Below are 16,400 nucleotides of genomic sequence, written 5' to 3'. Positions count from 1 at the left end.
GTCAAGAGGCCCAAAGCAAAGCAATTCACTGTCTTGCCCCACACTGGTACACAGACCAGAGAACTCTGGCCCACAGAGTGAAAATCGCTGCCTCCCAAGCCCCATCTAACATCCCTTGCCCCTCCCAGATTCTGCCCCAAAGTAGACCTTCTTACCTGTGATGTCACTCTGGGTCACTGCTGAGATGTGTCCAAATATTTCAGGGCATCCCCCGGTCAAAGGTCTGCAGAGTTCTGGCAAAAGTTCACGATCAGTTCCGCAGGTAGGACCTCTGTACTTGGAGAGAACTCCTATTTGATTGACTGGAGATGGCAGGGAGATTTTCTGCCCCTGCAATGTTTTTGTTTTCAATACTTTTCCTAGAGATGATGGGATCATCTATTCTTGTTACAGACCTATTGTTCTTCTCCTTTATGCCAGTACTGATCGCATCATCCCTTTGGGTTGTATTTACTTTTGTGCTGCTACTGGTAACTGCACTGGTCCCATTATCCTGCTTTTTGTGCTTCTGTCAGGCTGTGAGTTCGCTGTGGGCAGGGAATGTCTGTTTATTGTTATTGTGAACTCTCCCAAGCTCTCAGTACAGTGCTTTACACACAGTAAGCACTCAGTAAATACGATTGAATGAATTGACCCATCCTACCGAACTGACCCATTCCAACCTTTGGCTCCTTTGGGGTGTGCAGGCCCAAAACTTTTTGTCAAATGTCAGCCATCCTAATGCTACCATTACTACAACTGCTGCTGCTGTTACCCCGTTGATCAGGATAGGTCTAATCTCCTCACAGCAAACAGCCACATCAGCTGGGATGGAAGATTTCCATCGTCTGGTGTAATTAACTTTATCACTAAGCCTCTAAAATGCTGTTTTGAGTGGGCCTTGAGACTGGGGGAAATTTGTTAAAATCATTATGTTCCCATACATCTTTGCAGTGTAATTTCCTGGATCTGCTTTTCATATATCAAAACCACTCACCATCTCAATATTTTCCCGAGGAAGAAGTTGATGACCTAATTTAATAACTTAGCCCCCAAGAGATTTTGATCAAGGCCCAATTTATCTTGTGGAATTGTGTGTTTCTCCTCAAAAAGGGGCAAAGTTTGTGGAAATATTGGAATGTCATTTTAGAAATATTTTAATAAAATAATTCATCATCAAAAATAATCCCACTTGGGCAATTTTATCTTTGTAAACCAAATGAAAACTAATCAGAACAATGTTGACTGGAAAGAAATCTGCATTAAGCCATGAATACAAGTGATTAGACTGTTACCTGTCCCAAGATGATTGAATTAGTTACTCATTGCATTTTGTTTTCGAGAAGTCTTCTTTTCCTAGTAAAGTTGTTGATTTGTTTCTTGCTTAAGTTTAAACATTTGGTTGTATTCACATGGCTCCATATAGACATTTTCATTTTCCCATATGAGAAGCCTAGTGGGTTTTCAAGGTTAACATTTTGACCGTTTCCTTAATCAAAGTTAAAGTTCTGAAACTGTATTTGGTTTTGACTGTTGCTTTTGGGAGAATGACACAACTTCCAAAACACATTGGTTGAGGATCATGTCTCCTAATGCTAATTGTGCTGCCCCAAGTGTTTAGTACAGTGTTGTGCACAAATTGAAGATTGACTGGAGTCACTCGTTTCCTCTGAGTCTAGGGATAATGAAAACTGAGGCTTTTTTTTTTTGTATGCCAGGGGTCAGATCTTAGCATATTTCAAGGGAAAGTATTTCAAGGGATCATGTTTGATTATCATGTCTACCAACTCTACTGTATGGTCCTCTCCCAAGTACTTAGAACAGAGCTCTGCGCACAGTAAGACCTCACTAAGAACCACTGTTCGATTTGTGTGGCTTAGTGGAAAGAGCATGGGTTTGGGAGTCAGAGGACCTGGGTTCTAATCATGGCTCCGCCACATATTGGCTGTGTGCCCTTGGGCAAGCCACTTAACTTCTCTGTGTCTCAGTTATCTCATCTGTGAAATGGGGATTAAGACTGCAAGCCCCACGTGTGACAACCTGATTACCTTATATCTACCCCACTGCTTAGAACAGCGCTTAACAAATACTATTATAAAAAACAGTGCTTGGCCTAATTGTTTCCAAATTGTACTTTCCAAGTGCTTAGTACAATGCCCTGCACACAGTAAGTGCTCAGTAAATACGATTGAATGAATGAACATAGTAAACACTTAACCAGTATCATAATTATTATTATTACTGTCATTATCCTCTATCTACATCATTCTTAAATGTTCCTCATTTTGTCCTTGTTAAGAAAGGACCTGGCCTATCATTAATGCACTGCAGGAATCGATCATGAAAATAGCATTTGCTTGGCAAGGCAGAAAATTATGGGAGCAAAATCAGCCTGCATTACTACATAAGCTACAATCTCAACCCTGAATATTAAGAAAAGGGCCTTGGATGTTCAAGAATGATAGCTAGATTGTGCTTAGAGTTGTAAACCCCAAGATGAAAATGGACAGTGAAGTCATCAGGAATGGATAGAATTGTTCCTACTGTCGCAGGCTCTTTAACCTGCATTCAAGTGGTAATAACTCAAGCTTCCCTGATGCCCCTAGGAAAGCTAATGCTAATATTCAATGAACAATTGGAAAAAAAACATCAATTCTCTGGCTCCAAGATTGTAATATCAGTATTAATAACAGAAAGGAGGCTCCTGGTTGTTTACTAAATTTAGGAGGATTCAAAAATGCCTTTGCCCTTTAGGAAGGGGAAGGATTTCCCTAAAAGACAGCTATGTAGGCTGGGGCATAATAGATCGAGTTCTCAGAACTTGGTTGGGAAATCAAAAATTCTCCAGAAAAGGGTCCCTTCTTCGGCCAGGCCTCTCAAACATAATGGTTTTGGGGCTTGGGGCTGGGGAGGGAGGAAAGAGGGCTGGAGGGGTGGGGAGTCAAAACCCAAGGCTTCCATTTCATTGACTTATATTCCCAAACCTCTAGGGAACCTCTAGTGCTGAGCATTGACCAAATAATTGGCTCATTGTTTTGGTTCCCCGATTCACCCAAGTGAGGAATAAGCATCAAACCTTTAGCTTGTAGTTAAAATTCATCTTTTTGCTTTCAAAAGAATGCAGTGTCTTGGTGGGATGGTGGGGAAGTGGGGGTAACACCTGAGTGTTCTGGGTTTATACTCACTTGTCCAATGGCATGAATGACCAATCTCCAGCTCCTGGGATTTTCCTGTGGGGAAAACTGATTGGCCCATATCTATTGCAGGCCTCAGTTTGGTGGCCGGTTCTGCCAAGGCTCTGGCCGCTTTTATCAGCTGTGCAACGTTCAACCCTGCCCGCTGGAGAGCCTGGATTTCCGCCTGCAGCAGTGCGTGGAGTACAACAGTAAGGCTTTCAGAGGACAGTACTATAAATGGAAACCCTATACCAAAGTGGAAGGTAATTTGATTGTGTTGCCCTGCACAAAGCAAAAAATGCCCTTGGGGTTATGGTAGAAACAGAGAAGCAGCATGGCGTAGTGGCTAGAGCACCTGCCTGGGAGCCCAAAGGTCACGGGTTCTAGTCCCTGCTCTGCCATATGTCTGCTGTGTGACCTTGGGCAAGTCACTTCACTTCTCTGGGCCTCGGTTACCTCATTTCTAAAACGGAAATTAAGACTGAGCCCGATGTGGGACAGTGACCGTGTCCAACCCAATTTGCTTGTATTTCCACCTATCCCCCCTCCCAGTGCTTAGAACAGTGCCTGGCACACAGTAAGCGCTTTCATTTAGACTGTGAGCCCGTCACTGGGCAGGGATTGTCTCTATCTATTGCCAAATTGTACATTCCAAGCACTTAGTGCAGTGCTCTGCACATAGTAAGCGCTCAATAAATACGAATGAATGAATGCATGAATGAATGAATGAATAAATGAATGAACGAACGAACAAATGAACACCACAATCTGCCTGGAGCACATGAAGTGGGAGCCTAGTAGTGAGCTTTGGTGGTTGTGTGTGGAAGAGCAAGTTTTACAGCTTGCCCTGGATTCCTCAGATCATTTTGGTTTCCCTCTCTCTTTTGACATTTTTACGTTTATCTTCCAATACCCCCTTGCTCCTGCAGCTAGAAGCCATAATCGTCCTGGGCTTGCAGTATACTTGAATTTCCAAATTAACCATTGATGTTTCCACCATCTAGCCTCTTGAGTGCATTAGTTATTAACAGATATGAGTTCTCCCAACCAACACAGGCTCATGAAACTTTAGAGGTCCAGTAGATGAAGCATTCAAATTTAAACATTTCTACCACATGTAGTCGCAAGTTGACTGTCATCACAAATATGATCATATAGACAGGTGGCCTAGGGGAAAGGAGCATGGGACTGGGAGTCAGGAGATTTTGGTTCTAGGCCAGCCTCTGCCACTTGACAGCATGGCTCAGTGGAAAGAGCACGGGCTTTGGAGTCAGGGGTCATGGGTTCGAATCCCTAATCTGCCATTTGTCAGCTGTGTGACTGTGGGCAAGTCACTTAACTTCTCTGTGCCTCAGTTACCTCATCTGTAAAATGGGGATTAAGACTGTGAGCCCCACGTGGGACAACCTGATTCCCCTGTGTCTACCCTAGCGCTTAGAACAGTGCTCTGCACATAGTAAGCGCTTAGCAAATACCAACATTATTATTGTTTAACCTGGGGCAATTCACTTAACTTATCTGGGCTTCAGCTTTCTCATCTGAACAATGGGGATAAGATACCTGTTCTGCCTCCCTTTTAAACTGTGGGCCCCATGTAGGACAGGGACTGTGTCTGATCTAATTATTTACCCCAGTGCTTAGCACAGTGCGTGGCATGTAATAAGAACTTAACAAATATCATTATAGTTGTTGTTGTGATTATATTATATTGAGAAACTGTGTGGCCTTGTGGAAAGAGCACGGGCCTGGGAGTCACAGGACTTGAGTTTTAATCCCACTCTGCCCCCTTGCTGCAATGTGACCGTTGGCCAGTCACTGAACTTCTCCGTTCCCTCAACTGCAAAATCCATTCATTCAGTCATATTTATTGAGTGCTTAATGTGTGCAGAGCACTGTGCTAAGCACTTGGGAGAATACAATACAACAATAGACACATTACCTGCCCACAATGAGTTTACAGCCTAGAGGATGGGAATTCAATGTCTGCTCTCCTACTCAGACTGTGAGCCCCATGTGGGTTAGTGACTGTGTCTAACCTGAAAACCTTGTATCTACTCCAGTGCTTAGAACAGTGCCTGGCACATAGTAGGTGCTTACCAAATACTATTGAAAAGAAATATATAAATAACAAATAAATACTATTGATTGATTCTGTCCAACCTGATTAACTGGTATGATAATAATAATAATTAATAATAATTAAGGTATTTGTTAAGCACTTACTCTTTACCAAGCACTGTTCTAAGTGCTGAAGTGGATACAAGGTAATCACGTCGTCCCTTATGGGGCTCAGAGTCTTAATCCCAAAGCTATCCCAATGCTTAGAAGAGGGATCGACACATAGTATGCGCTTAACAAATACCAGAATTGTTATTATTCTGCTATAGGCCTCTTGGGACTACATATGGCAGCCACCAAGGGACATCCTCTAGACTGTAAGCTCATTGTGAGCAGGGAATGTCACTGTTTATCATCAAATTGTACTTTCCCAAGTGCTTAGTACAGTGTTCTGCACATAGTAAGCGCTTATTAAATACGATTGAATGAATTCTAATATAAGCCTCTTAGGGCAATTTACAGTGGATGCTCAGGGACATTCTACAGTAGCTGTGTTGGAACAACAGAGTCTGTTTCACGGACTCTTCCTCTGCCTCCCACCTCCTAACTGTGGGTGTCCCTCAAGGTTCAGTTCTGGGTCCCCCACATGGCTTCAACTACCACCTCTACATGGATCATTCCCACATCTATATCTCCAGCTCAGGTCTCTCTCCTTCTCTGTAGTCTTGCATTTCCTCCTGCCTTCAAGACATCTCTACTTGGATGTCCACCCTTACCTCAAACTTTACATGTCTAAAACAGAACTCCATATCTACCCACTCCAACCCTGTCCTTCCCCTGACTTTCCCATCACTGTAGGTGGCACCACCATCCTTCCTCTCTCACAATCCCGAAACCTTGGTGTTCTCCTTGGCCAGGGAAATTCTACTCTAGACCTCTTGAGACAATATAAGGTGCACCTCCCCCCCAAGACAATCTACTAAGCCTATTAAATGCAGAGTCAAACCCATGTTCCATAAATAGGAGGAGAGAGAGAGAAGGAGGTAGAAAAAAGTATGATTTTTATTTCCTATTAGAATGTAGTTGGAATAATAGTTTTATTCCTAATTTGGCGTGTTATTTTTTTTTTAAATACCACAAATTAACACTTAGGAAGAGCTTCCTGATCCCATTTGCCTTTGTGGCCACTTAAAATGGCCAGGCACTTGGTTGTCAAACATCTGTTCTGGCCACTGTAACAGCTCATTCGATTTAGCCCCGTGACTTTCTTCCCATTGCCCGGGACATTCATCATTAATTAAAGCCTCCTCTTAATCAACTCAGTGTTCATGTATCTTTCAGAGGCAGATAGGTGCAAACTCTACTGCAAAGCTGAAGACTTTGAATTTTTTTTTGCAATGTCTGGCAAAGTGAAAGACGGAACGCCATGTACCCCTAACAAATACGACGTGTGCATCGACGGAATCTGCGAAGTAAGAGAGCTAATCCTGTGATCAAAAGAAAATTTTCGAAAATACACAGCTTCCCTCGCCTCTGGGTTTCTCATGCCTGGTTTTTGGTTCTAGCCGGTGGGATGTGATCACAGACTGAGTTCCAAAGCTGTCGTGGATGCCTGTGGCGTTTGCAAAGGAGACAATTCAACCTGCAAGTTTTATAAAGGCTTGTACCTGAATCAACATAAAGCAAATGGTGAGGGAAACTTTTTTCCAGATAACCGGAGCATCAGCCTGCTTCTGTCAGAAAATCAGGACGGTGTGGACGGGACCCCGTGCCCCATGGTAGCTCCCTGGGTGGGTTGCAAGTAACCCAGGACCTGTGGAGGGGAGAATCAAATGAACCATCCCATCATTCCTGGGGCTCGGGCAGCCATTGGAAGGGTGAATAACAGGAGAGTCCAGAGATTTCGTTAATGGTTTGATTTCCAAGCAACATGTTAAGCAATCATTAGTGAAGTAGCATGACCTAGTGGATAGCACATGGGCCCAGGAGTCAGAAGACCTGGGTTCTAATCCCAGCTCTACCTCTTGTCTGCTGTGTGACCTTGGGTGAGCCACCTCACTTCTCTGTGACTCAGTTACCTCATCTGTAAAATGGGGATTAAGACTGTGAGCCTGATGTGGGAGAGGGACTATATCCAACCTGATTTGCTTGTATCTATCCCAGTGCTTACTATAGTGCTTGGCACATAATAAGTGCTTAACAAATACCACAATTATTATCATTATTATTATTAATAGTGTTTATTGAGCACCTCCGGGGTGTGGCACACTCTACTAAGCACTTGGGAAAGTGCACAAAAGTAGAAACAATCCCTGCCCTCCAAGAGCTTACAATTAAGTGATACTCAGATCCATCATTGGGTTTTTAATGATGGCCAGGTTCTTTGGTGGATAAAATGAATTTATAAAATAAAAAAATAGAATTGAGGTATTACAAATACTCTAAGATGAGTGGAAACCATCTATGGCAGGGTGGCCAGTGATGACACAATGACCAGGAGACACGCTGTGCTAATTCGGAAACAACAGAGGTAATGTTACATTATGCAGATTGTACTGTAAGTTTATTGCGGGCAGGGCACATGTCTTCCGAATCTGTTGTATTGGACTCTCCTCAGTGCTTAGTACAGGGCTCTGCACAGAGTAAATACTCAATAAATACCACTGATTGATGGACTACACAGCATAGCATAACATCACAAAGATGCAAGTAAAGGCTCTTTGCAGAAATCTGCGGAAACTGGAATGTATTGCTGGGGCACCCAGCTCTCCAAACCCTTACTCCATAATTGCTCCCCCTTCTAGGACCCAGTGGCTGGAACCAAAGGAGGAAATAGCTGGGCACCTCAAAGAAAAATATGCCAAATCAGGACTGGGCAGGGGAGACAGCAGCTGAAAGCTGGACTGTCACCACTGTACAAAGACAGGCAAATGGCCATCTGACTCTGTGGGAATGGTGCCATGCAAATTAAACTACCATATTTTCTGACGTAATTGCCCCACTTTTGTTGCATAACCTGTGCCCTCCCAAAACAGGGGATGGCTATTAAAGGGGGATTTAAGTCTAGCAATACCAAGGGGAGGAAGAGAAGAAAAAGAAGAGGAAAGTAGGGGAGAAGGAAGAGAAAGGTAAGAGAGCACTTAAGATTGCAATCTTTCTACTGCACTCTCCCAAGGACTACATACAAGTGACATCCAGTGAATTAACTCCTCCCCAACCCCTGAATTGTCCAGTTCTCACCCTTTTGCTCCTCCTGCCCTGGCTTGTGGCAGTCTTAATGAATGAATTACCTTCAAATGTTCTCTCCCATTCCTACCCTTCTGCTCCTCTTCCTCCCCATTGCAAGTTAGATCATCACTCCTTACGATTATTTGGTACAAAGAAAATCTTTTATTTCCTCCACATAAATCAGGGTTGGGCAATTATGTGAGCGAAGACAATATTTTGGTAGGGCTCTAGAGCAGACCAACCAGGCCATTTATCCTGTCTCTCAGCTCCCCTCCCTCATAAAATTGGGGCAATTGATAATTGCCATTTCTTCAGGATCAGGGATAATATATGGGAATCTTCAGCCTGCCCCTTCTCCCCTGCTCCTCCCTCCCTCTCGCCCCTGGACGTAGAGTCTAAGAATTTAAAAAAACAACTTTTTTTCTCTTCAGCAGTAGAAAGAATGTTGAATTTCTTCCTTCCAGAATATTATCCAGTGGTCATTATTCCACCAGGGGCTCGCAGCATCGAGGTCCGGCAACAGCAAATCTCCACCAGTTATCTCGCCGTCCGCAATCTGAAGAGAAAATATTATCTAACCGGGGCCCGGACCGTTGACTGGCCTGGGGAATTCTCCTTCGCTGGGACCGTCTTTGACTATCAACGCTCTTTCTCCCATCCAGAAAGTCTAAATGCCGCCGGACCCACTAATGAGACACTCGTGTTTGAAGTAAGCCCCTCCTGTTTGTTCTGTCGTTGATGTCCCTCACGGAATTAGCAATGACAGCTTTCGTTCGGTGGTCCGGCCAATTGAAGGCCGAACACAGAAGAGCGGTGAGTCATAGTTCAATTCCGATTTAATTGCCCGTTCCCGCTGGCTGGAAAGGCCAGTCATCATTGTACTTCCAGTCCAATTATGGTTAAGCTCCAAGGTTGGATCAGACAATAAGTAGATCAGGTAAGACAAAGGCCGTCATTATTTCTCAAGGAGCTAAACTGGAGGCAGAGAGAGTCTAATTTTTGAAAACAGGAACTGGTCCCGCTGAGCATCTTCCAGGATTCGATTCAAACAGCAACAAATCTAGCTGGGCAACTTTGTGACTGGCCTCCATTTTGTATGCCTTCCCAATGGGCATGTCCCCACTGGTACCTGGCCACAACCCCACCAATCCAACAGTCGATATGAACTCAATTGGAAGGATGCACTGAGTACTGGGGAAGCAGCACAGCATAGTGGATAGAGCAAAAGCCTAGGAGTCAGAAGGTCGTGGGTTCTAATTCCAGCTCCACCACTTATCTGCTCTGTGACCTTGTGCAAGTCACTTCGATTCTCTGGGCCTCAGTTACCTCATCTGTAAAATGGGGATTGAGACTGTGAGCCCCACGTGGGCCAGTGACTGTGTCCAACCCAATTTGCTTGTATCCATCCCAGCGCTTACTACAGTGCCCGGCACATAATAAGCACTTAGAGAATACCACAATTATCATCATTATTATTATTCTCATCTCCTGTGGGCAGAACACTGTACTATGCACTTGGGAGAGTATAATAGAGAAGATAAACAAGATCTCTGTCCTCAAGGCGTTTACAGTCTAATTGGGGAGCCCAGCAGACACAAAACTGTATTCATCCAGTAAGGAGGACAAAGAGAGACCAGCTGGTAATTACAAAAGAAGGGCAGGATGGATAAGTGAGTAAATCAGTACTTAAATAGTTGAGTATGAAAATCAGTGCTCACAGCTCTGTCCGAGTGTGTGTTTTCACTATGTGTTGTGGATAGAATTAGGTATCCAAACACCTGTGTGGATACAGCATGACACAGTGTAAGAGGAAACGGTCGTATACATATTCGTGTGGCATCAGTTGTAGGTGAGTACCCCAACACAAGTTTTACTTAACACGGGGTTTGGCACGAAAACAACTCCCTTGTACTGCGTGTATGTACAGAAGAGCTTCGGGAGTGTGTGAGGTGGTCGTTGCAGGGATCTGACGCAGAAAGAAGAAAATTCCTCAGAAAATATCCCCTGGAACATGGTGGATTTCTGAAGAGCTTTGAAGATGGGAAGAGTTGGCGTAGGGAGGATGTGAAATGAGGAGGGAGTTCCAGGCAGGAGATCCATGATGGAAGAGATGAGAATGAGGCACAGTGAGTAGAGTAGCTTGGGAGGAATGAAGAGTGGGAGCTGAGGTGAAGTGGGAAAAAAGGGCAGATTAAGAAGAAGAGAGCTGGTGAAGAGCCTTGAAAGCAGGAGTTTCTGTTTGGTGCAGGAGTAGATCATAAGCCTTTGGAGATTTTTGAGGATGGGAGAATGATTGGAGCAGAATGGTGTCTTAGGAATGTACGGTAGGTGGAAGAGGGATGAGGCTGGAGGCAAGGAGGTCAGTGAGGAGGCTGGTACAATTGCCTCTATAGTCTGATATCCCAATCACATATTCTGTTCAATAATTTTGTGCGTACACCCATGCCACGCAGAGGACCAATTATGTCTCCTGGGAAGATGTTTCTCAATTCATAAAGGCTATAACTAGTTGGGAAGGCTGTATGTAAAGGTAGAGGAGCAGCATGTCCTAATAATAATAATAATAATAATAATAATGTTGGTATTTGTTAAGCGCTTACTATGTGCCGAGCACTGTTCTAAGCGCTGGGGTAGACACGGGAATCAGGTTGTCCCACGTGGGGCTCACAGTCTTAATCCCCATTTTACAGATGAGGTAACTGAGGCACCGAGAAGTTAAGTGACTTGCCCAAAGTCACACAGCTGACATGTGGCCGAGCAGAGATTCGAACCCATGACCTCTGACTCCAAAGCCCGTGCTCTTTCCATGGGCCTGGGAGTCAGAAGGACCTGGGTTCTAATTCCGGCTCCCCCTCTTGCCTCGTGTGTGACCTTGGTCAAGTCACTTGCATTCTCCGGGCCTCAGTTCCCTCACCTGTAAAATGGGGATTGAGACTGGGACCCTGTGTGGGACATGGACTGTGTCCAACCTGAGTAGCTTGTATCTACCCCAGATGTTAGTACAGTGCCTGGCACATAGTAAGTGCTTTACAAATACCACTATTGTAATTATTATTATTATTATTACTGGACAGCTGATGGATGTAACCTAGAATCTGTGCCGGGGGCTATGACTGGACAAAATATAGAAGAGATGGTGGCATTTTTGTTCACAAAATTCACTGCAGTTCACTTGGGTCTTTCTGGATGTTAATTTAGCAGTGAAATCAGGATGCTGGAAGAGTAAGTGGCTGTCTTTCTGTCCTGAGGTGGTGCCGTGCACCCCAGAAATAGCTGGAGGCTGCAGGGGGAGGGGCTCATATGAGTTTTTGGCTCAGGAGGAGTAGAAAGATGGAATTTCTCAGTTGGGCCTTTGCAGAAGAACTTTTTTTTAATCTGCATAAATAATTTCTTGCCCGCCAGTTTGAACATGGAACTACATTTTCTTTATCATCTTGTTATCTAGGGAGTTGTTGGGGACACTGAAGGGGGAGGCAAAGAAAAGCTTTGTGTTTGACCGAAATTCAGGGAAAAGAAGCAATTAAAATCAATCGATCATATTTACCGAGTGCTAACTCTGTGCAGGGCACTGTACTAAGCACTTGGGAGAGTATGATATAACAGAGTTGCTAGACATGTTCCCTGCCCACAAGTTTACAGTCTAGAGGGAGAGACAGACGTCAATATAAATATTTTATGGATATGGAAGCTGTGGATATAAGCGCTATGGGGTTGAGGGAGGGGTGAATAAAGGGTGCAAATCCAAGAGCAGGGGTGACACAGAAGGGAGTGGGAGAAGAGGAAATGAGGGCTTAGTCAGAGAAAGCCTCTTGGAGGAGATGAGCCTTCAGTAAGGCTTTGAAAGTGGGGAAAGTGATTGTCGGTTGGACGTGAAGAGGAAGGGCATTCCAGGCCAGAGGCAGGATGTGGGAGAGTGGTCAGGAGTGAGATAGACGAGATTGAGATTAGAGCAAAATTATAATTAGAGCAAACAGCAAAGAAAGGTCTTCACCCTAAGTAAGTTTTCCCACCGGCCCCCCGAGTGCCATGCTCCACAACGGTTCGGGAAATGGGGGAAGGTACAGCAAGGTCTCTGCCGTGGAAGCGCCCAGTAAGATCCTAGGTGCACCCCCTATCCCAGCCAGCCATCCTGCATGGTATGCTGTGAGCATGGGGGCACCGGGCCAGACAGAGAGTGTGGCTGGTTCAGTGCAGAGCTTCACTCCTACTGCTTAAACAACCCATATGCAGGTCAAGCTGGCAATAGGTCATCTCTCCCTCTCCTGAAGAAAACGACTGGCTGAAAAGATGCACTTTAATTAATTAATTATGGTATTTATTAAGCACTAACTAGGTGCCGCGCACTGGGCTAAGCACTGCGGTAGATAATCGGCCATATTTACTGTGTGTTTACTGTGTGTAGAGCACTGAATTCACTTCTTGGAAGAATACAATAGAACAGAATTGGTAGACATGTTCCCTGCCCACAGGAGTTTACAGTCTAGAGGGGGAGATAGAAATTAAAATAAATTACAGCTATGTATATAAATGCTGTGGGGCTGAGGGTGGGGTGAATAAAGGGTATAAATCCAAGTGCAATGGTGTCACAGAAGGGAGAGGGTATAGACACGTGATTATCAGATCAGACACAGTCCCTGACCTTCTTTGGCCTCACAGTCTAAGTAAGAGGGAGAACAGGTATCGAATCTCCATTTTACAGATGAGGAAACTGAAGCACAGGAAAATTGAATGACTTACCCAAAGTCACACAGCAGGCAAGTGGCAAGGTTGGGTTTAGAATCTGAGTCTCCTGACTTTCCACTAAGACATGCTGTGTCCCTAGCATTTGTGGATTTATTTATACACCTTTCAGCTCTTATGCATAAAAGTAAATTCTACTGTACATTCAATTATTTTCCATCCTAGATTGTAAGCTCCTTTAGGGTAAGGATCTTAGTCTATTCGTTCATTCAATCATATTTATTGAGCATTTACTGCGTGCAGAGCATTGTGCTAAGCAGTTGGGAAAGTAGGAGAAGCAGCATGGCATAGTGGATAGAGCTTGGGCCTGGGAGTCAGAAGGTCATGGGTTCTAATCCCAGCTCCACCACTTGTCTGCTGTATGACCTTGGACAAGTCACTTCACTTCTCTGGGCCTCAGTTACCTCATCTGTAAAATGGGGATGAAGACTGTGAGCCCCATGAGGGACAACCCGATCACCTTGTATCCCCCCAGCGCTTAGAACAGTGCTTTGCACATAGTAAGCGCTTAACAAATACCAACATTATTATTCTCTGGGCCTCAGTTCCCTCATCTGTAAAATGGGGATTGAGACTGTGAGCCCCACATAGGACCGGGACTGTGTCCAAACCGACTCACTTGTATCCACCCCAGCGCTTAGTACAGTGCCTGGCACCTAGTAAGTGCTTAACAAATACCATTATTATTATTATTTCAGTGCAACAATAAACAGTGACATTCCTTGATAACAATGAGCTCACAGTCTAGACAGGGGGAAACAGACATCAATGCAAATAAATAAAATTACAGATATGGACATAAGTGCTGAGGGACTGAGGTGGGGAAGAGCAAAGGGAGCAAGTCTACTGTACCCTCCTAAGCACTAATGTCCTCTACTGGTTCTCCTTCTATTTCTCTGCCTGCTTATTCTCAGTCTCTTTTGATCCTCCTCTGCCTCCCTGCCACCCCAACTGTGGGTGCCCCTCAAGGTTCAGTCCTGGGTCCCCTTCTATTCTCCATCTACACCCGCTCCCTCAGAGAACTCATTCGCTCACATGGCTTCAATTACCACCTCTATGCAGATGATTCCCAAGTCTACCTCTCCAGCCCTGATCTCTCTTCCTCTCTGCAGTCTCACATTTCCTCATGCCTTCAAGACATCTCTACTTGGATGGCCTGCCCTCACCTCAAGCTTAACATGCCACATGCCACTCTTTATCTTCCCACCCAAATCCTGACCTCCTCCTGACTTTCCCATCACTGTGGACAGCACCCCCATCCTTCCTGCCTCACAAGCCCGTAACCTGGGAGTTATTCTTGACCTCTCTCTCTCATTCAACCCCCATATTCAATCTATCACAAAATTCATCCTTCACAACATTGCTGAAATCTGCCCTTTCTTCTCCATCCCAACTGCTACTGTTTTAATCCAATCACTTATCATAACCTGCCTTGATTATTGTATCAGACTCCTTTCTGACCTCCCTGCCTCCTGCCTCTCCACATATCACTCTGCAGTCCAGGTCATTTTTCTACAAAAACATTCAGGCCATGTTTCCCCACTCCTCGAGAACCTCTAGTGGTTGCCCATCTACCTCCGCATCAAACAGAAACTCCTTACTATTGACTTTAAAGTACTTAATCTACTTTTCATTCATTCATTCATTCAATAGTATTTATTGAGTGCGTACTATGTGCAGAGCACTGTACTGAGCACTTGGAATGAACAAGTCGGTAACAGATAGAGACAGTCCCTGCTGCTTGACGGGCTTACAGTCTAATCGGGGGAGATGGACAGACAAGAATGATGGCAATAAATAGAGTCAAGGGGAAGAACATCTCATAAAAACAATGGCAACTAAATAGAATCGAGGCGATGTACATTTCATTAACAAAATAAATAGGGTAATGAAAATATATACAGTTGAGCGGACGAGTACAGTGCTGAGGGGATGGGAAGGGAGAGGGGGAGGAGCAGAGGGAAATGGGGGGAAAAGAGGGTTAAGCTGCAGAGAGGTGAAGGGGGGTGGTAGAGGGAGTAGAGGGAGAAGAGGAGCTCAGTCTGGGAAGGCCTCTTGGAGGAGGTGAGTTTTAAGTAGGGTTTTGAAGAGGGGAAGAGAATCAGTTTGGCAGAGGTGAGGAGGGAGGGCGTTCCAGGACCGCGGGAGGACGTGGCCCAGGGGTCGATGGCGGGATAGGCGAGACCGAGGGACGGTGAGGAGGTGGGCGGCAGAGGAGCGGAGCATGCGGGGTGGGTGGTAGAAAGAGAGAAGGGAGGAGAGGTAGGAAGGGGCAAGGTGATGGAGAGCCTTGAAACCTAGAGTAAGGAGTTTTTGTTTGGAGTGGAGGTTGATAGGCAACCACTGGAGTTGTTTAAGAAGGGGAGTGACATGCCCAGATCGTTTCTGCAGGAAGATGAACCGGGCAGCGGAGTGAAGAATAGACTGGAGCGGGGCGAGAGAGGAGGAAGGGAGGTCAGAAAGAAGGCTGACACAGTAGTCTAGCCGGGATATAACGAGAGCCCGTAGCAATAAGGTAGCCGTTTGGGTGGAGAGGAAAGGGCAGATCTTGGCGATATTGTAAAGGTGAAACCGGCAGGTCTTGGTAACGGATAGGATGTGTGGGGTGAACGAGAGAGACGAGTCAAGGATGACACCGAGATTGCGGGCCCGAGAGACGAGAAGGATGGTCGTGCCATCCACGGTGATAGGGAAGTCTGGGAGAGGACCGGGCTTGGGAGGGAAGATGAGGAGCTCAGTCTCGCTCATGTTGAGTTTTAGGTGGCAGGCCGACATCCAGGTGGAGACATCCCGGAGGCAGGAGGAGATGCGAGCCTGAAGGGAGGGGGAGAGGACAGGGGCGGAGATGTAGATCTGCGTGTCATCTGCGTAGAGATAGTAGTCAAAGCCGTGAGAGCGAATGAGTTCACCAAGGGAGTGAGTGTAAATGGAGAACAGAAGAGGGCCAAGAACTGACCCTTGAGGAACTCCAACAGTTAAAGGATGGGAGGGGGAGGAGGCGCCAGCAAAGGAGACCGAGAATGACCGGCCAGAGAGGTAAGAGGAGAACCAGGAGAGGACGGAGTCCGTGAAGCCAAGGTGAGATAAGGCCTCCTACCTCACCTCAATACTCTCCTACTACAACCCAGCCCGCACACCTTGCTCCTCTAATACCAACCTACTCACTATACCTTGATCTCTTCTATCTCGCCAGTGACCTCTCGCCCACATCCAGCCTCT

At 45.4% G+C, this 16,400-nt stretch overlaps 1 protein-coding gene across 3 annotated transcripts in view; it reads left to right on the top strand.

The window, feature by feature from the left end:
- The window catches only part of ADAMTS18 (ADAM metallopeptidase with thrombospondin type 1 motif 18), a 117,312-nt gene that overhangs the window by 32,079 nt on the left and 68,833 nt on the right, over positions 1-16,400 (top strand). For 2 of the 3 annotated variants that reach the window (XM_039910377.1, XM_029049790.2), the window contains exons 10-13: positions 3,246-3,418; positions 6,555-6,685; positions 6,779-6,902; positions 8,906-9,150. In XM_039910377.1, the coding sequence (XP_039766311.1) occupies positions 3,246-3,418; positions 6,555-6,685; positions 6,779-6,902; positions 8,906-9,150 (673 nt within the window). The remainder of the gene's footprint in view (positions 1-3,245; positions 3,419-6,554; positions 6,686-6,778; positions 6,903-8,905; positions 9,151-16,400) is intronic. The other variant, XM_039910376.1, reaches the window with a different exon arrangement.

The sequence above is a fragment of the Ornithorhynchus anatinus genome, chromosome X1, assembly GCF_004115215.2.
Source record: "Ornithorhynchus anatinus isolate Pmale09 chromosome X1, mOrnAna1.pri.v4, whole genome shotgun sequence".
NCBI classification, from domain to species: domain Eukaryota; kingdom Metazoa; phylum Chordata; class Mammalia; order Monotremata; family Ornithorhynchidae; genus Ornithorhynchus; species Ornithorhynchus anatinus.
Note: the sequence above shows the minus strand (reverse complement) of the source record. Positions and strands in the feature narration are given on the sequence as shown.